The sequence below is a fragment of the Geotrypetes seraphini genome, chromosome 2, assembly GCF_902459505.1.
Source record: "Geotrypetes seraphini chromosome 2, aGeoSer1.1, whole genome shotgun sequence".
Classification (NCBI taxonomy): domain Eukaryota; kingdom Metazoa; phylum Chordata; class Amphibia; order Gymnophiona; family Dermophiidae; genus Geotrypetes; species Geotrypetes seraphini.
Window position 1 is genome coordinate 497,141,718 of NC_047085.1, and position 20,103 is coordinate 497,161,820.

Below are 20,103 nucleotides of genomic sequence, written 5' to 3' on the forward strand. Positions count from 1 at the left end.
TGTTGATAAAAATTTATAAACATTAGAGGCTCTGGTAGAAACCCGTTTACAAAGTATGTATTCTTCCCAATTAATATTTCCAAATTAATAAAGTCTTTTTGCTTATTTTTAAATGGGTTTCTACCAGAGCCTTTAATTCAGTAGCATAATTAAATGAAATAACTATTTCTGTAGTTTATAGGGACAGGCGGGGACGTAGGGGATTCCTCACGGGGACGGGTGGGGACGGAGGGATTCCTCGCGGGGACGGGTGGGGACGGAGGGATTCCTCGCGGGGACGGGTGGGGACGGGTGGGAGTCCTCACGGGGACGGGTGGGACTTTGGCGGGGACGGGTGGGATTTCTGTCCCCGCGCAACTCTCTAGTCCCTTTTTGATGAAAAAAAATAAATGGTCACGTTAGCAACGGTAAATAGAGTCAGGGGTCTGGGGAATAATGGTAATGGGAAAAGTAATTAGGAGTGGAGAACCTGGAAGAAACAGAGAAAGGATCTGATAGGTTGTGAATTGTCTTTGCTCTATCCAATGAACAGACAGGCAGGAGGTCCCGCCACTTACATCTAGGTTTGAGGTGGGCGACGAGCAGGGACGAGAGCAGGAATTGGCTGCAGGCGGGAGCAGGAAGTAGAAGGCAGCCAATGAAATTAAAAGCTTAACGGTTTCTTCGTTGCCACTATCCCTAGAAGGTGGGAGGAGTCACGATAGCTCAGCCAATTGGCTATGGGTACTAGAAAGCCGAACCCGGAGACAGTTAACAGTGGGAGGAGGGAAGATGCTCTGTTCGAGGAAGGACTTCAAGTCCCAGTAGACATTGGGCCGTCCATGCTGACCGTCAGCAGTAGCCGCCGCCATAGCTACGAAGCGAGGCCGAGCCTGAGAGTTTCTGCAGTGGAAAGGGTCGAGCCCCGGGAGGTTAATCTTTGATCAGCTGCCAAAGCCTGGGGAGGAAAGCAGAGAAGAGCACGAAATGCCTGCAGAAGTTGCCGCTAAGGTAAGACTTTGCAGGAAATGAGTCCTTCACAGGATGTGGGTCGCAGAAAAGTGAGGGAGAGATTTTTTTTTTTTTAAAAATAACTTTATTGATATGACGATGTGACATAAACCCTCAAAAAATAATGAAAAATGCCAGCACTTTCCGAGTTTATAGGGTGGAGCAGGATAAAGAAGATCGGTTATCTGGCTGGTATCACTCCTTACATTGAAGCGAACATTTTTTCTATGTTTCTATGTTTGGTTATAAAAGCAGTACACAGTGTTTGTTTATTTACTTATACACATCCAGGGTGGGGGGTTAGGGGGAGGGAAATAATCTTGATGATTACACTTTAAGTTTATCATTACATAATATGTCATATGTTATTTTACCTAAAAACAAGAAAAATGGAAGAATTTTCAATGATATATATGTTACCTATACAGATAATAATGTGATGCATGTAATAATTTTTGTTCTTATTTGTATTGCATTGTTTTAGTTTGAAAATCAGTAAAATTTACAAAAAAATAAAAAAGCAGTACACACACACAGAAAAAGTACTACCCCCCTCCCCCAGTAATTCCACAGCTTTCCCAGCATTGACAAAATAAAACGCTATCGGATTTTGCTATGATGACTGGGCTATTGATGGATAGGAATCTAGAGACCTTGAACTGGACTATTTCGGGTGCCCAGAGGTACTGGTTACAGTCTGGTGCTTGATAAAACATGTGTTCTTACTCCAATATGGGGCTGGGGCTTTCTGTCTGGGCCCTACAGTGCTTCTGAGGATCTTATTTTCTTCCTGTTAGCCCAAAGGCTTTGAAAGTGGTTTATTTGGCTGAACACTACATTTCTAGACCGCAAAACCTCACGGATCGATGCGGTTCACAAAAAAAATAGAAAACTGGACATTCCCACTGAACTACAAAGTAATTTGGCCAAGTACTTCTGCTTGCACTTTTGATATATCTGCGAAGATTTCTGTTTTAATATCAGTGTTTCACTTTGGGTTAGTTTGGGAATATTCTTCTTTCCTGCTTGAATGATCCTCGAGCCCCTCTGGGTGGTACCCCCTTTTCTGGTTGTCTCCATCACTTGTTGTCACTTTGACGCCGAGATTGTATCTGTTCCTAGTACTGCTGTTTTATTTTGCCAATCCAGCCTTTCCATAGTGTGACTTTTGCCATTCCAAAGGCTTGTACCAGTTTACTTGATCCTGTGAATAAATTTGGTTGAAATCTGCTTAGAACTGTTCTGTAGTTTGACTGCTGACAACCCGTGTTCATTACTAAATTGTTCTTGGGTTTCCCCCCCTCCAAATGACAATGTTTGTTTTGCTTTTCAGATGCTGGTGACTTTTGATGATGTCACAGTTTATTTTTCGGAGGAGGAGTGGAATGGATTAGAAGATGAACAAAAACAGCTCTACAAGGAAGTGATGAGAGATAATTATGAAGCTCTGATCTTTCTTGGTAAAGGTGAGAGAGCTCGCTGTTTACTAGAACCTCTAATTTCTTTGGAAGAATACATATTAGAAACATAGAAATGTGATGGCAGATAAAGGCCAAATGGCCCGTCCTGTCTGCCTATCTGCTGCATCCATTATCCCCTACTCTCCCTAAGAGATCCCACTTGCCTGTTCCACGCGTTCTTGAATTCAGACAGTCTTTGTGGCCATCACCTCCACTGGAAGACTATTCCACACATCTAAACTAAACTAAACCTTAGGTTTGTATACCGCATCATGTCCATGTTCGTAGAGCTCGGCACGGTTTACAGGAGATGGGATAGAAAGGAACTACAATGGAAGGTAGAGGTTTACAGGAGGAGGAGAGAAAGGAACTAAAATAAAGGTTAGAGGACCAAGTATGAAGAGTTTTTTGAGGGCTTGGATGCCAGAGATGGAGGAGTGTCAGATTTTAGAGAATAGCCAGGTCTTCAGATGTTTGCGGAAAAGTTGGAGAGAGCTCATGTTTCGTAGAGGGGAGGAAAGGTTGTTCCAGAGCTTGGTGATTCTGAAGGGAAGGGAGGTCCCTAGTTTTCCTTTATGAGAGATGCCTCTTAATGAGGGGAAGGATAGTTTTAATTTTTGGGTGGATCTGGTGGTATTAGGGTTTGAGGAGTTCCAAGAGAGAGGGATACATGGAGGGAGGATCCCATGTAGGATTTTGAAAGCTAGGCAGGTGTATTTGAAATGGACCCTGGCGATTATCGGTAGCCAGTGGAGCTTGGATAGAAGCGGAGAAACATGATCAAATTTACTTTTTGCGAAAATCAGCCTGGCCGCGGCATTCTGAATCCGCTGGAGTCTTGAAGGTTTTTCTTAGTTAGGCTTAGATAGATGGAGTTGCAATAGTCCAATCTGGAAAGGATGATGGATTGGACCAGGACGGTAAAGTGATTTTGATGGAAATAGGATCTAACTTTTCTCAGCATGTGAAGGCTGAAAAAGCATTTTTTTTACCAAAGAATTGAGGTGGTCGTTGAAGGACAAAGTAGAATCAATAATGATGCCAAGAACATTGCTTGCGAATTCAAGCTGCAGAGTGGAGCCAGAGGGCAGAGAGGAGGAGGAGGGTAGTTGTTTAAGTTTTGGACCAAGCCAAAGGAGTCTTGTTTTGGACTCATTTAGTTTCATTTGAACAGTGCGGGCCCAGGATTGGAGGTTCGTTATACTGGAGGCTATGTTCTCAGAAAGGTTGGTGAGGTTCGAATCGGTCTCCAGGAGGACGAGGAAGTCGTCAGCGTAAGTGTAAATAGTTTCAAGGGGGGATAGGTGGAGGAGTTTTAGAGAGGTCATATAGATGTTGAAAAGGATGGGAGATAGAGGTGAACCTTGTGGGACTCCACATAACGGTTTCCAGGGGGAGGATGAGGTGCCATTCATGTTGACAGCGTAAGAACGAGAGCGTAGGAATTTTGAGAACCAGTCGAGGACTGTGGAGTTAATACCTATTTCAGAGAGTTGGTATACGAGGATGTCATGATGGACAACGTCGAAAGCGGCGGAAAGGTCGAATTGTAGGAGAACGGCAAACTTATTTTGAGTGTGAAGTTGTTGAACCTTTGAGATCAAGGAGGTCAATAGGGATTCAGTGCTGAAGTTGGGACGAAAGCCATGTTGGTAAGGAAGAAGGATAGAGAATCTCTCTAAGTATGATGAGAGTTGGGTAGATATGATAGACTCTAGCATCTTGGTTAAGAGAAGAATATTTGCTATTGGGCGGTAGCTGGATGGAGTGGACAGGTCTAGGTCAGATTTTTTCAGTAGGGGGGGGGTTAAGGCAATATGACCCATTTCTGGGGAAAAAAGACCCGAATGTAGGGCGGAGTTTATGAGTTTGGTGATAGTAGAGATGGCCAGTGTGGGAATTTTCTTGTATAGGTAGGAGGGGAATGGGTCTAAGGAACAATTGCAGGAATTCAGTTTGAGGCAAAGTTTGAAAACCATGGATTCAGATACGTGCTCGAAGGTAGTCCAGGATCTGTCGGCTGGGATAGGGTTGGAGACCGTTTTGGTAGCATTGGGGTCGGTGGGTATTAGGGAGTTGTAGGAGACTGAAGGTGGGAAGGAGCCTCGCAGGATAGAGACCTTTTCGTTGAAGAATTTTGCCAGAGCATCGGCTGAGGGAGAGGAGGGGAGTGAGGTGGGGTCATTTTTGGAGGTTAAGGAGCGCCAGATGTTAAATAGTGTGCTGCTCTGGTTGTTAGATTTGGAGATTTTTTTCGCCGTAGAAGTTCTTCTTAGCTTTTTTTAGTACTGCATTGTACAGCTTAATATTGATTCTCCAGGACTGTTTATCTGTAGGGGATTTAGATTTTTTCCAAATGCGCTCCAGGGCTCGACATTTTTGCTTTAGTTCTCTGTGATATGGGAGGTATCAAGGGGCCTTGCGAGGGTAGGAGATGGATTTAATGGATAGAGGGGCGAGGGAGTGGTAGGTGGACTCAGAGAGAGCAACCCAGTTATGCCAATTAGTTTCTGAATCTGCAGGCTTGGGAGCGGAGGAGAGTAGATTGAGAAATTTAGACCAGAACAAATCGTTCGTAATTTTTTTGCGGTAGGTGATGGAATTGGAACTGCGGGGTGGAGCCTCAAGGTGCGACATGAAGGTGGGGAGACAGAAAGCCCCTAAGAGGTGGTCGGACCAGGGGACATGGTCCCAGCGGATGTCATCGGCTGAAGTTTTGTAAGCGGTAAGATCGAGGAAACTAATGAGGTCTAGTGTGTGCCCCTTTTCATGGGTTGAGGATGGAGCGGGGGGGGGGGAAGCCAAGGGAGGTGAGAAAGCTAGTGAACTCGACCGTATCCTTGTTGGTGATGTCATCTTGGTGGAGAATGATGTCCCCTATGATCAGTAGTCTTTGAAATTTGAGGAAGGCGTTCGTTATGGTCTCGAGGACGAGATCGGAGGATTTGATCCAGGGGATAGGTATGGCGATAAAGAAGCAGGATGCCCAATGGGTGAGGGTGGAATTCATCGTTGACGGAGGCTGGTATATATTCTAGTGATGTGTGGATGCCCTTTTCGAGGAGCTGGACGTCAAAGAAAGATTTGTAAAGAAGTGCCAGGCCGCCTCCTTTACGGTTAGTTCTAGGTAAGAAGAGGCCTTGGTAGCCATGGGAGCAGAGTTCGTTTTGTGTAAAAAGGTCATCTCTTGAAATCCATGATTCCGTGATGCATAGGAATCCAGGGTCAGAGTCCTCGAGTAGATCCTTCAGAATTTGAATCTTGTTGCAAGTGGATCTGACGTTGCAATAAAGTGTTGGGACTGGGGTGAGAGAGTCGGAGGCGAGGTTGGGGAGATTGGCAAGGGGATCAGACTTTAAAGAGGCGTGGTTAATTCTACGAGGGTTTTTTTTTGGAGGGTTGAGATCTGGTGTGAATCAGAGTGGGAATTTTGAGGCCAGGGCAGATATTATTGAAATTCGCGGAATCCAGGAGGTTGGGGGAAGGAGGTATTGAGCAGAGCGTGGTGTTGAGAGAAGAGCAGAGTAGAAGGAGGAAGAGCCAAGAGGGGGGCTTCATGGTAAGAGAAGGGGTGCTTTGGGATTGGGGGGGGGATTGTGTTTGTTTGTTTTTTTTGTTTTGTTTTTTAATTTTAGGGAGAGCTTGGACGGAGGAAGAACTAGGCTACTTGGCATCTGAGCAGGAAGAGGCTAATGCAGGGTCCGATTCTTAGTGGTGGAATCGCTTTAGTATATACACTGTTTTGGGGGGGGGCCTGGGAGGGCGTCAGCTCAAGGTGAGAACTTAGGGCTGAGCTCAGCTGAATCTGGAGGTTTCGAGAGGGATCAGGGTCAGGAGGGATCTAAGCGACAAGGTAAGGAGAGAACTAGACACACTTAACAAAGCCAGGGGAACTTAACATATGGGTAAAGGAAAAAACTTAGCATTGAACTTGGGTCTGAACAATGAATGTACTTAGCAGCTGGATAGAGTCGTGTAAGAAACATAGAAAACACGGTCAGGTAAAGCATCAGGTCCCGGGGGGTAGTTTAAACAGTCCTTCGGATGAGGGAGATAACAGGATGGAGGAGAGTTTCTTCCTTCCTCTGCTGTGGGAAATTGTAGGAGGGGAAATTTTCGGCAGCCCAGGGCTGAGGAGGGTCAGACGCTAAGGTAGAATCCGGCGCTGGGACAGGTAGAGTCAGTCTGAGCAATCCTGCGAAGGCAGGAAGCTGTTTCTGCGGTCCCGGTGGGCTGGAGGGAAGCAGGGGCTCTAAGAGAGCAGGGCTGAACCTTCCTGCTTGAGCGGCACCGGGCGGAGGAAGGAGGGACAAGATGGAGGAAAACTTCCTCCTTCCTCTGCCTAGGAAAAGTCGCTGGGGTAAGACTTTCGGCGGCCCTCAGGGGCTGAAGAAAAATCTGACGCTGAAGAATCCGATGCTGGAATGGGCAAAGTCGGCCCGAGCAATCCTGCAAAGGCAGGAAGCTGTTTCTGCGGTCCCGGTGGGCTGGAGGGAAGCAGGGGCTCTAAGAGAGCAGGGCTGAACCTTCCTACCCTTTCTGTAAAGAAAAAAAAAAGTATTTCCTGCGCCTTTACCTTTTAACTTCATCCTATGCCCTCTCATTCCGAAGTTACTCTCCTTATGCACATTTATGCCATGTAGGTATTTAAACGTCTCTATCGTATCTCCCCTCTCCTGCCTTTCCTCCAAAGTATATGTATTGAGATCTTTAAGTCTGTTCCCATACACCTTATTTAGTCCATTGACCATTTTAGTAGCCTTCCTCTGAACCAAGTCCAAACTAGTTATCTTTTTGAAGGTTCAGTTTCCAGAATTGTACACAATATTCTAAATGAGGTCTCACCAGAGTCTTATACAGCGGCATCAATACTTCTTTCCTACTGGCCATACCACTCCCTATGCACCCTAGTCGCCTTTTCAACCTGTTTGGCCACCTTAAGATCATCACATACTATCCCATCCAAGGCCCGCTCCTCTTTTGTACACAAAGGTTCTTAACCCCGTAAATTGTACCGTTCCCTCTAGTTTTTGCAGCACAAATGCCTGAACTTGTATTTCTTAGCATTAAATCTTAGCTGCCAAATTTCAGGCCGTTCTTCAAGCGTTGCTAGGTCCTTTCTCATGTTCATACCATCAAGGGTGTTTACTCTATTGCAAATTTTGGGATCATCCTCAAAGAGGCAAATCTTACCTCTTGCCGTTCAGCAATATCACTTAAAAAGAACAGGCCCAAGAATTGAACCTTGAGGCACACCACTGGTAACATCCCTTTTCTCAGAGTGATCTCCATTGACCACTACACTCTGTTGATTGCTGTAAGAAAGGAATCATTCTTAATTCATGACTTAATATATGGTAACAGTGTTTCTAAAAACATATCTGTTCTTGAAGTATTTAGGTAACTGACCTATACAATCTTAGTCCACAACAACTGATCCCCAGAACTGTTAATCACTAACCCTTAACTTTGTTAATTCTACTCAATCTGCAACATCTTTTAATCATTGTAAACCGCATAGAACTTCATGGTCCTGTGGTATATAAACTTATTATTATTATTATTATTTCTGTCTATACCTGTTGACTACCATCTTTTGCTCACCAGTAGGAGTAGGCCCACTTTAGTGAGCAGCTGCCAGCATCCTCCAGTGGGGTAACTTCAATTGCTGCTTTCTTTCCGATTTGCTGCAGTTCACAGTAGGGTTGCATAGGGACAGAAATAAAACCCATCCCTGTTAAGATCCATTCTGTCCCCGCCCATACCTGCAAGTAATCTCTTCCATCCCTGCCTGTACTCATAGCCTTCAGAAATTAGTTATTTCATTTAATTACGCTACTGAAGTACTTTAGAGGCTGTTGCAGAGACCCATTTAAAGTATATATTCTTCCCGATTAACATTTCCAGAAAAGCAAAGACATTTTATTAATTTGAAAATATTAATTGGAAAGAATGCATACTTTGTAAATGGTCTCTTCCAGAGCCTCTAATGTAAATGTAAAATATAAGTTCTCTAGCCAATGAGGATCCTCAAGCTATGTCAGCTGAAGATTTCCTTTTGAAGGTGGCCCAAAATCCCTTTTATCAAGCTTGGCAGGCAACAGATGCTGGAATCTCAGTGGCTCAAAGATGCTGCCAGCAACTACCGTGATTGGTAGAAGGGAGTTCATTCAACATTTGGAGGAGGTCCTCAGCTGGCGGTGCTTGGGGATCCCCACCAGCTACAGCAAGGGGCAGGGCCAGCATTGGACATGTTGGTGTTCAGGGCAGAAAATAAGGAGTATCCCGGCCCCCCCTTTTCTTTCAAGCTCCCCACCTGCCACTACTATCACGCTGACAGACCCTCAACAAATACAGAACAAAGGATCACAATTTTAGAAACAAAAATATGTAGCCAAAAATTGAATAAGGAACCTCAAGAAGTTAAACTCAGCAATTACTTCAGCACTGGAGAAATAAAAACTTAAATGCCCTTCCTTTTTGTTGAACACAATACAGAGACATTTTGTTACATTTCCCAAAGCTAACATAATTTCAGTTAATACATTCAAAATGAAATGCCTTTTTTTTTACCTTTGTTCGGGCATACATTTTTCTATCAAGTTGGTTCCAGTATTTCTTTTTGTTTCTTGTTTTTTTTGCAAATTCACCTTCAAGTGGCTGCTTTCCAGTTGTCTTATTTTATAAAATTTATATACCGTCTACAAATTAGGTGGTTTTTTCCTCTCTCCTGTCTTCTTCCATATTAGAGAATGACACGGGGAAAAATTCTGTCCCCGTCACCCTCCCGTCCCCGGACCACCATCCTCTGCACCGCCCTGTCCCCGCTGGTCCTTTCACCGCCCCGTCCCTGTCTCTGCCGTCCCCTTCACCGCCCCGTCACCGGCTCCACTGTCTCTTTCACCGCCCTGTCACCGTCCCCGTCTTCAGCGTCTTCTCCTCTCCATCCCCCCATCCCCAGCACCCTTAACACGGACCTGCAGCTTCCTCCCACCGGCCAGCTGTGCATTTCCCTCCCTCCTTTTCCCTTACCTTTTCTTCTTGAAACTGGCGATTTCTATAAGGCTAAGAGCCTTGAAGTCGCATCGGGTTGCCTGCTAGAAAAGTCTCCTCCGATGCATCCGGAAACAGGAAGTTGCGTCGGAGGAGACTTTTTCCAACAGGCAACGTGACGCGACTTCAAGGCTCTGGCTGTAATACGGCTCATAGCCTTATAGAAATCGCCATTTTCAAGAAGAAAAGGTAAGGGAAAAGGAGGGAGGGAGATGCATGGAAGGCCGGTGAGAGAGAGTGGGCTGCCAGATCGAACGCTCGTTCACTGCACGTTCACTACTTGTTCACTGCCCCTTGCTACCAGCTCCACGGGCGGTGAATGGCCTTGTCCCCGAACTCACGGTGACCTTTTTTTTTTGGTCACCGATTTGGCGAGTTACCCATGGCTAGCCGCGGGTAACAACCACTGTGTCATTCTCTATTCCATATATTAACCTTTCCATTTAGGTCTTTCCTCCTATTTTTCTTTTCTACCTGTCCATTTGAAATTTCACCCTCTTTCTCCCTTCTCTTTACAGCTGCCTATCAATTTTTAATCTTTTTCTCTCACCCAATCTTCTGTTACCTTCTGTCTTCAATCTACTCTCCATTACCATATTTTTTACCCACTATAATCGCTATCATCTCATTCATTTTTCTGTCAAACCCACCCCTGCCTCTCTCGTATAGTGCCATCATTTCCAGCTTCACTCTTCCTGCCCAGCATCTGCTCCCTCTTTGTCCCCTCCCCCCACCAGCATCCTTTTGTCCCTCCTACATGGTTCAGCATTCCTCCCTCCCACTGTACTGCATCCTTACTCCTTATTGCCTCTGAATTCAACATCTCCCTCTTTTTCCCTTTCCCCCTCCTGCACAGAATTCCTTCCTCTCTCCTCCACTCCCATGTCCAACATAACTCTCTCTCTCTCTCTCTCTCTCTTTGTCCACAATCTTTCTCTCACTCCTTCCCTTACTGTAAAAGAAGTGGAGAAAAGCGAGATAAATTGGATCCAGCGTGCATATTTTCCACCCTCTCTACTGCCATGTCTAACATTTTTCCTTCTATCACCCCTCTCCAGTACCATGGCACATCTCTCCTTCCCTTCTCTCTACCACTACGCCCAACCCTGGATCGGTAGCATGGAATGTTGATACTTTTTGGGTTTTGGCCAGGTACTAGTGACCTGGATTGACCACTGTGAGGACAGGCTACTGAGCTTGACGGACCAGTAAGGCTATTATGTTCTAACAATTCTCCCTCTTTCTTCCTTTCTCCATGTGTACTATCTCTTTCCCTCTTCCAAACACCCATGGCCAATCATTCTTCCTTTCTCGTCCCTCCCCCACCTGCAGCATCTCTTTCCCTCCCTCCCCTCTGTCCCAAGTCAGTTCGCCCACCTTCCCTCCACACACGTACAGCATTTATTTTACAAGCATATCGCTTTAACAGGTCGGGGCAGTGGTTCCTACACACCACTGGTGGCTGACTCGGAAATCTTTCCTCTGACGCAAAATGCAAACGCTTCCGAGGGAAGGCTTCTGGACCAGCTGCTAGCAGCATGTAGGAACTGCTGCCCATTGCCTGTTGCAGAGATAATGCGGCAGAGAATTATGGAGTTGACGGCGGAGGCAGGTACACTCCTGCGGGAGTCCCACAAGAACTACTTCATCCTTGTGGGATTCCAACAGCCCCATTCCCATGTAGCTCACTCCGATGCACAACTTCTTTCTTGAGAGCCCATTGCAGGCCTGAACTATCTGAGCAATGCACTCACTTTGGCCAGTTATTACTGATGGTCATATTGTGGTATGACTCGGTTCCTGGAGCCTTTCTACTGTGAATTATTTGCTGGCCACTATTACAGGAAGAAGACAGCTGGAACTATTGGAGACCAAAAAAAAAAAGATTTTGTCTACTACTTGTTGTTTGTTCCCCCATTTTATATTTTAACATTTTTAAAAATGTACAACGCTTGGAATATTATGTTAAGCGTTTAATCAAAGTTTTAATAAACTATGAATATTATGCTGCGAAGGGGAGAAACGAAAGGAAGATAAGGACATGAGAGAGACAAAATGCTGGGGAGACAGGCACAAAATAAGGAGAACAGGGTTTCAGATGTAAGGGAAGAGGAAAGAATGGTAGAAAAGATGCAATGGAATGATAGGCTAAAAAGGTGGAAGGCTGGAGATAGAATTTAGAGATTAGAGGGAAAGGAAGGATAGAGTGAGGAGCAGATTCAGGTGAGAAAAGGAACAACCTAAGGGATGGGAAAGGGGAGTAATTTTTAAAAGTAACTGACATATTGTGTGCTTCTTTGGTTGGAATAGCGACATAAGATTTGAGAAACAGGATTCAAACTCAACAATGGTTGATAAAGGATTTAAGGTAATATTTGAAACGTGAAAATGCGCAATACAAAAATGAGTTTATGTGCAGTTTTCCCTATGCAAACAGACCACAGAATTGCTGCAGAAAGGGACAGATTCTTCAGATTATTGGGAACCACAAGCACAAGGGGGCACTCAGAGAAACTGAAAGGGGACAATTTTAGAACCAATGCTAAGAAGTTCTTTTTTACACAGAGGGTGGTGGACATCTGGAATGCGCTTCCGGAGGTAGGACAGAGTACACTACGGGGGTTCAAAGAAGGATTGGATAAATTCCTGAACGATAGGAGGATTGAGGGATACAGATAGAGGTAGAGATAGGTTATAGATAGAGTATAGATAGAAGGATAAAAGGGATCAAAGGGCTTAGAAAAGGATCACATTACAGGTCATGGGCCGCCGCGGGTGCGGACTGCTGGGCACGATGGACCTCTGGTCTGACCCAGCGGAGGCAACTTCTTATGTTCTTATGTTTGTAGCTGCTGTGCTGATAGGAAACAGAGAGGAAGGATAGGAACTTGTTCAAGTAAATTTGTACCTCTTTAAGAAGAATCCGACTCGGGGTCTTCATACAGTGTTGCAGGTCTTGGATTCTGAGGGTAGGCTGAAATCTTTTCTGGTTCTTACCAGTTCCCTGGCGATGGGCAGAGGGGATTTGTTTGGTTATATTCAATTGATGCACTATATTGCCACATTGCGGGGGAGTGGCTAGGAAACTGAGAGAATTGTTTCAGGATGAGGGTGCATTGTCTTATTCTTTGTCCTGTCTACATAAGCTCCTTTGGGTGATCCGACAGGCCAAATCCTTGGTGGGCTTGACAACTAAGTGGAATGCGGAGTTGGGCTTAGCATTGGGGGGGATACTGATCTTTCTCATGCCCTTGCTAGGATTCTGAGGATTGAGGATCCAGGGGGCAGTCTGGAGAGAATGCACTTTCCGACTTGTCTATAGAGCCTACTTTTCTCAGGTTCAAGCCTACTACGGTGGTCCCCCGCGAATTCATGGTTCGCGGTTTCATTTGCAGTATTCTCTGACCATCTCTTCCTGTACTAAAATTGCATGTCAAAGCAGCTCCTGATTAGTGTAGCCCAATTTTAGTACAGGAAGAGGCGGTCGGAGTATACCGCAAGTGATTTCCTTCACTCGCCGGCACTCCAGCTGCCTTCTCCTGCCTCCCCAGGTGAAAATCCATATTTGCGGTTTTTCAATATTCACAGGGGTTCCTAGCACGGAACCCCCGCAAATAGCGGGGAAGTACTGTATTTGGGAGTGGTAGCCACGCCTTTGTGTCAACGGTGTGGGCAGTCTGTTGATACTTTCTCACATGCTGTGTGGCTTTGCCCGCGTGTTCTGGCATTATATCTTGTCTTATTTGGGAAGGCTCTAGGGAGTGGGAGTGAGTGAATCCCCTAGGGGGTACTTTTTGGTCAAGCGGGAAGTTGTCGAGCATATGGTGTGGGGAGATTTCTTTATTTTATAAGGCTTTGTACAGTGGGGCATACAGTAAGCGTCTCTTGCAGTATTGGCTGAAGGATTCTCCACTGGATTTTGGGCACTGGAGAAATCAATTTCATTTACTGATGACTTATGAGATGAGGGAGGCATGTAAGCGACAGTTCATGCAGACTGGGGAACCTTACCTACAATCATTGCCTCATGGGGCTAGGAGCCTGTTTCTAAATAATTTGGATGTGTGAGTGTCTGCTCTATGTTGTCTTGTTTGCTGAAGGCTGGCTCTCTAGGTTTCACCACAGCTCATGGGGGTGAGGTGGGTTTGTAGGGAGGGGTTGGGGCTTTCTATGTGTGGTGAGGTAGTTTCTTCTTCTGCCTTAGTACGTTATGTGGGGTTACTAAGAGTTGTTAACCCCCGATGAGGTGGGTGCGAGTCACGTAACTGGTACTGAGGTGTATTGTGTTTCTTTATGAACGATTATAGTTGGGTGGTACTATCTCCCACATCTACCGGCATGTACCGTCTCTCCGACTTTGAGGACTCTGTTAGTCGAAGACTTAGACAGCTGGTATGGGGGGGAGTGACGAAGAGGGTTGCTTGTTTTGGTAATTGGGGATTAACTGGGAGGGGGGTATGTGCTGTGCTTTTCTACTAAAATGCGTTTGATAGCTATAGTTCCTGGACGATTGGCACTTTGGAGGTGTTTGGTTTGTTGCCTATGAAGCCTGTTTATTCTATTGTACTTTTTGGGTTGTCATCAATGAAAACTGTTTGAACATAAGAGGAATCTAATACTATCAAAACTAAGCTGCAGCCCACGTCCAACTCTTAATTCAGGTATCGTCGGACGCGATACAGATTTTCTTATCACTTCATGATGATTCTGTCACGGAGATTAATGCGTTTGTACACTTTAGACTCTGCAGCTGCTGATCCTGCTGTTTTATCGAGGATTGAAGAGGGGGAAGTGCACTGCAACGATCATTCTGCCTCTGAGGGGGGAGAGCACAACCTGTGGGCCAGTGTGCACGTCCCACTCATCGCAACTGTATCTTCACTCAGCATTAAAGAAGAGGCGATGTATCCCATCATACCACCTGACACAATGAGAGGAGAAAGTATAACCGGTGCCACAAGTGAGTAAACTGTGTTTAATGGTGAACTGAAACAATCCAGGTAACCAAAGAGAGAAACTTGCCTTACTGTGATGGAACAAAACAACAAAAAGGCAAGAGAGATGTCCTTAAAAACCAAATGGTATCAATTTATTCTTTAATAGTGTCGTCCCAATAAGGATCCAGTTTTCGGCATAAAAGTATGCCTTCATCATAAGAATATAAAAATAGCCCAACTGGGTCAGACTCATCAAGCCCAGTAGCCCGTTCTCACGGTGGCCAGTCCAGGTCCCTAGTTGAGTAGCAACATTCCAGCATCTCAAAGAATAGCGAGATTTCGGAACCCCAATGAGAGCAACATTCCAGAGCTGAGATTATGATGTCATAATGCCTCATTCCACAGTGCCTCAAAGCCAACCTCATCAGTGATGTTACAGTGGCTTGATTGTCCTATACTTGGCTCATGTAAGAGTATAAGAATACCAATGGTCCATCAAGCCCAGTAGCCCGTTCTCACAGTGCCCAATCCAGGTCCCTCGTACCTGGCCAAAACCCAAAGATTAGCAATATTCCTGCATCTCAAAGAATAGCAAGATTCCGGAACCCCAATGAGAGCAACATTCCATGCTTATGATCCAGGACAAGCAATGGCTTCCCCAGTGTCTTTCTCAATAGCATAGAAACATGATGGCAGATAAAGGCCAAATGGCCCTTAGAAACATAGAATACATAGAAACATAGAAATAGACAGCAGATAAGGGCCACGGCCCATCTAGTCTGCCCACCCCAATGACCCTCCCCTACCTTTCTCTGTGAATAGATCCCACGTGTCTATCCCATTTGGCCTTAAAATCAGGCACGTTGCTGGCCTCAATAACCTGAAGTGGAAGACTATTCCATCGATCAACCACCCTTTCAGTGAAAAAGAATTTCCTGGTGTCCCTGTGCAGTTTCCCGCCCCTGATTTTCCACAGATGCCCCCTTGTTGCTGCGGGATCCTTGAAAAAGAAGATATCTTCTTCCACCTCGATGCGGCCCGTGAGATACTTGAATGTCTCGATCATGTCACCCCTCTCTCTGCGTTCCTCGAGTGAGCACAGCTGCAACTTATCCAGCCGTTCCTCGTACGGGAGATCCTTGAGTCCCAAGACCATCTGTGTGGCCATTCTCTGGACCGACTCCAGTCTCTGCACATCCTTACGGTAATGCGGCCTCCAGAATTGCACACAGTATTCCAGGTGGGGCCTCACCATGGATCTATACAATAGCATAATGACTTTAGTATTACGGCTGACGAAACTCCTGCGTAAGCAACCTATGATTTGCCTTGCCTTGGATGAAGCTTGCTCCACTTGATTGGCAGTCTTCATGTTCTCACTGACGATCACCCCTATGTCTCGTTCTGCTGTCGGCCCAACAAGTCTGCCCACTCAAGAACCCTCCCCCTTAAGCACTTCTTCGAAGTGAAACCACATGTCTGTCCCATCTTTTCTTAAAATTAAGCACATTGCTGGCCTCTACTACCTGAAGTGGAAGATCATTCCAATGATCAACCACCCTTTCAGTGAAGAAATACTAATATCACCATGAAATCTCCCACCCTTGATTTTTAACGGATGCCCTCTTGTTACCGTAGGTCCTGTAAGGAAAAAGATGTCTTCTTCCACCTCAATACGGCCAGTAAAATATTTGAACATCTCTATCATCCGTAGTAACCATTATCTCTTTCTCCAGGAGATCCCACGTGCCTATCCAAGGCCCTTTTGAATTCAGACAGTCTCTGTCTCCACCACCTCTTCCGGGAAACTGTTCTATGCATCTACCACCCTTTCTGTAAAAAAGTATTTCCTTAGATTACTCTGGAACCTATCGCCTCTTAACTCTCTTTGCACAGCTTCCTTTCAAATGAAAGAGACTCGACTCATGCATATTTATGCTACGTAGGTATTTAAATGTCTCTATCATATCTCCCTTCTCCCGCTTTCCTCCAAAGAATACAGATTGAGATCTTTAAGTCTGTCCTCATACGCCTTATGATGAAGACCACATACCATTTTAGTAGCCTTCCTCTGGACCGACTCCGTCTTTTTTATATCTTTTTGAAAGTGTAAAAAGGATGGAGTCCTCCAGGAAATTGTCCAAACCTTTCTTAAAACCAGCTACGCTATCCGCTGTTACCACAATCTCTGGACACTAATTCCGATTCAGTTCCAAAACGGCAAGCCAAGCAAGACTTCCCCCCCCCCCCCCCCCCCAATTTTTCTTGTGTTTGCCGTTTTGGATCTGAATCAGTGTCCCCTGATGAAGGTATACTTTTATGCCAAAACCTGGATCCTTGGGCTGACATAAAGAATAAATTGATACTGTTTGGTTTTTAAGGACATCTCTTTTGCCTTTTTTTGTGGTTTGTTTAGTGGTGAACTATACAGGATATATTATCAAATTGGAGTGACTGTTCACCTAACTTGCAACATCATGGTGAAAGTTCCTACAAGTGCCCCCAATCTTATTTAAATGTTTTATCCCAGGACAAGCAGGCAGGCTATTCTCACATGTGGGTGATGTCATCCACGGAGCCCGGAGCGGACAGTCTTGCAAGCAGACTTGCTGTAGAAAACTTAGACGTTTCAAGTCTGCCGCATCACACATGTGCCCTGTGCTGGGCGGGAAGGCACTCGCGCGTCTCCTCAGTTCTCAGTTTTTCGCAGAGCCGAGAAGTCTGTCTTTGACACTGCGCTAAACTTAGTTCGCTTAGTGCCTTCTCTCATCGCGGCTTGTGTTTTCTTTTCTTATTACCGTGTCGCTGTGCTTTTTCTTTTAGTTAAAAAATTTATTTTTAGTCGACTGACTGTCGGGACCTGTCACATGTCCTCAGCCTGTGGACTTCGACTTTGTGGTGGCTATCTTTCCTCATCAGAAGGTCCTCGCAACAAATTCCTCGACCTACGCTTGGGGGGTTCATCTTGACGGTCTCCGTACTCAAGGCCACTGGTCCAGCATGGATCGTCAGTGTCATATAAATCTGTTGGAACTCAGAGCAATCTTCAATGCTCTCAAAGTTTTTCAGCATCTTCATGACCAGGTAGTCCTTATTCGGACAGACAATCAGGTCGCCATGTACTACTTCAACAAGCAGAAAGGAGCAGGATCTCTCCCTCTTTGTCAAGAAGCTCAAAAGGTATGGGACTGGGCGATCATCACAACACCTTCTTGAAAGCAGTCTACATTCAAGGAGAGAAAAACTGTCTGGCGGACAAATTGAGTCGTCTTCTACAACCTCACGAATAGACAATCAATTCCTCACCTCTTCATCGCATTTTTTCTCAGTGGGGAAATCCACAAATAGATCTCTTTGCGTCTCCCCACAACCACAAACTGCCTCAGTTCTGCTCCAGGATATACTCTCATCGCCTCGAGGCAGATGCTTTCCTTCTGGAATGGAAGAACCTCTTCTGTATGTGTTCCCTCTATTCCCTCTCATTCTCAAGACTTGTCAAGCTCAAGAACAATCATGCCACAATTCTAATAGCTCTTCTGTGGCCCAGGCAACCCTGGTTCTCCCTTCTACTTCAGCTCAGCAGCAGGGAGCCGTATCTTCTACCAGTTTTTCCATCTCAGCTTACACAGAGTCAAGGATCTCTTCTTCATCTCAACCTGCAGTCTCTCTCAACATAACTCCTCTTCAGTTTTCTCAACCTGTTCGGGAAGTTTTAGAGGCTTCCAGAAAGCCTACCACTAGACAATGCTACCACCAAAAATGGACTAGATTTTCTACGTGGAGCATCTCTCATGACAAGGAGCCTTGGGATACCTCCTTGTCTTCCGTCTTGGATTATCTTCTGCACTTATCTACCTCTGGCTTCAAGTCTACATCCATTCGAGTCCATCTTAGTGCAATTGCTGTGTTTCATCAGCCTATCGTAGGGAAACACCTTTCTGCTAATCCCGTGGTTTCCAGATTCATGAAAGGACTTTTCAATGTCAAACCGCCTCCAGTGGTTTGGGATCTCAATGTTGTTCTTGCTCAATTGATGAAGCCTCCTTTTGAACCAATGCATACGGCTCATCTGAAATATCTCGCTTGGAAAGTGGTGTTTCTCATTGCCTTCACCTATGCTTGAAGAGTCAGTGAGTTGCAAGCTTTAGTTGCTGATCCACCTTTCACAGTTTTCCATCATGACAAGGTGGTCCTCCATACTCATCCTAAATTCTTACCTAAAGTGGTTTCAGAATTTCATCTCAATCAATCCATTGTACCTCCAGTGTTTTTTTTCCAAGACCACATTCTCATCCTGGAGAATCAGCTCTTCATACCCTGGACTGTAAATGTGCTTTGGCCTTCTACTTGGAACGCACCAAACCACACATATCTACTCCTCAACTTTTTGTTTCCTTCGATCCAAACAAGTTGGGACATCCAATCTCGAAGCCAACTAGATGGCTGCTTGTATCTCTTTCTGCTATGCTCAGGTTGGACTGCATCTACAGAGTCAAGTCACAGCCCACAAAGTCAGAGCCATGGCGGCTTCAGTAGATTTCCTCAGATCCACTCTTATTGAGGACATTTGCAAAGCTGCCACCTGGTCCTCGGTTCATACTTTCACCTCTCATTATTGTCTGGATGTTTTCTCCAGACGGGATGGCCATTTTGGCCAGAGAGCATTACAAAATTTATTCTCCTAAGTTGCCAACACTCCCATCATCCCATCCTGGTTAGCTTGGAAGTCGCCCACATGTGAGACTAGGCTGCCTGCTTGTCCTGGGATAAAGCACAATTACTTACCGTAACAGGTGTTATCCAGGGACAGCAGGCAGCTATTCTTACAACCCACCCACCTCTCCTGGTTGGCTTCTCTGCTAGCTATCTGAACTGAGGAGATGCGCCTTGTGCTGGGCGGGAAGGGACTTGCACATGCGTGGCACGGCAGACTCAAACTTCTAAGTTTCTTCAAGCAAGTCTGCTTGCGAGACTGTCCGCATCCGGGCTCCGTGGATGACGTCACCCACGTGTGAGAATAGCTGCCTGCTGTCCCTGGATAACACCTGTTACGGTAAGTAACTGTGCTTTATATGCAGACAGTTGTTATAAGTTACCGTATTTTTCGCTTCATAAGATGCACTTTTTTTCCTCACAAAAGTGGTGGAAATGTCGGTGCATCTTATGCAGTGAAGATACAGATTTTTAACCCCCCAGTACCTTTTTAACACACACACACAAACACTCTCCTCGTCGTACCTTTTAAAATCCTTATATCCTGGTGGTCCAGCGGTGTATTGGCAGGAGTGAGCTTTGGCCCCACACCACTCTCTGAATGGCTGCCATCAGTTCTCGTGAGAACTGACAGCAGTCATTCAGGGAGCGGCGTGGTGCCAGGCAGAAGTGCGGAAAGCTCGTTCCTGCCGATACACTGCTGGACCGCCAGGATATAAGGGGGATTTTAAAAGTTACGACGGGGAAAGGGGGGGTTAAAAAGGTGCTGGGGGGTGTAAAATAATTGTCGGGATGGATCACTCTTGTCCCAGCCTACCACTAGACCACCAGAGGGGGGGACATGGTACAGAGCCTGGCAGGGTGCAGAACTTGGCAAGGAGTGTGAGGAGAGGTTGTAACGCTATACTTCTGCTAAGACTAAGGGGTCCTTTTTACTAAGGTGCCCATTT

General features: G+C 45.6%; 1 protein-coding gene across 2 annotated transcripts in view; it reads left to right on the top strand.

Annotated features, from left to right (window-relative positions):
* Positions 1 to 763: 763 nt before the first annotated feature.
* LOC117354445 (zinc finger protein 436-like) overlaps positions 764 to 20,103 on the top strand; it is a 33,518-nt gene continuing 14,178 nt past the window's right edge. For both annotated transcript variants that reach the window (XM_033932013.1, XM_033932014.1), the window contains exons 1-3: positions 764 to 990; positions 2,324 to 2,456; positions 14,245 to 14,463. In XM_033932013.1, the coding sequence (XP_033787904.1) occupies positions 967 to 990; positions 2,324 to 2,456; positions 14,245 to 14,463 (376 nt within the window). In that variant the 5' untranslated portion in view covers positions 764 to 966. The remainder of the gene's footprint in view (positions 991 to 2,323; positions 2,457 to 14,244; positions 14,464 to 20,103) is intronic.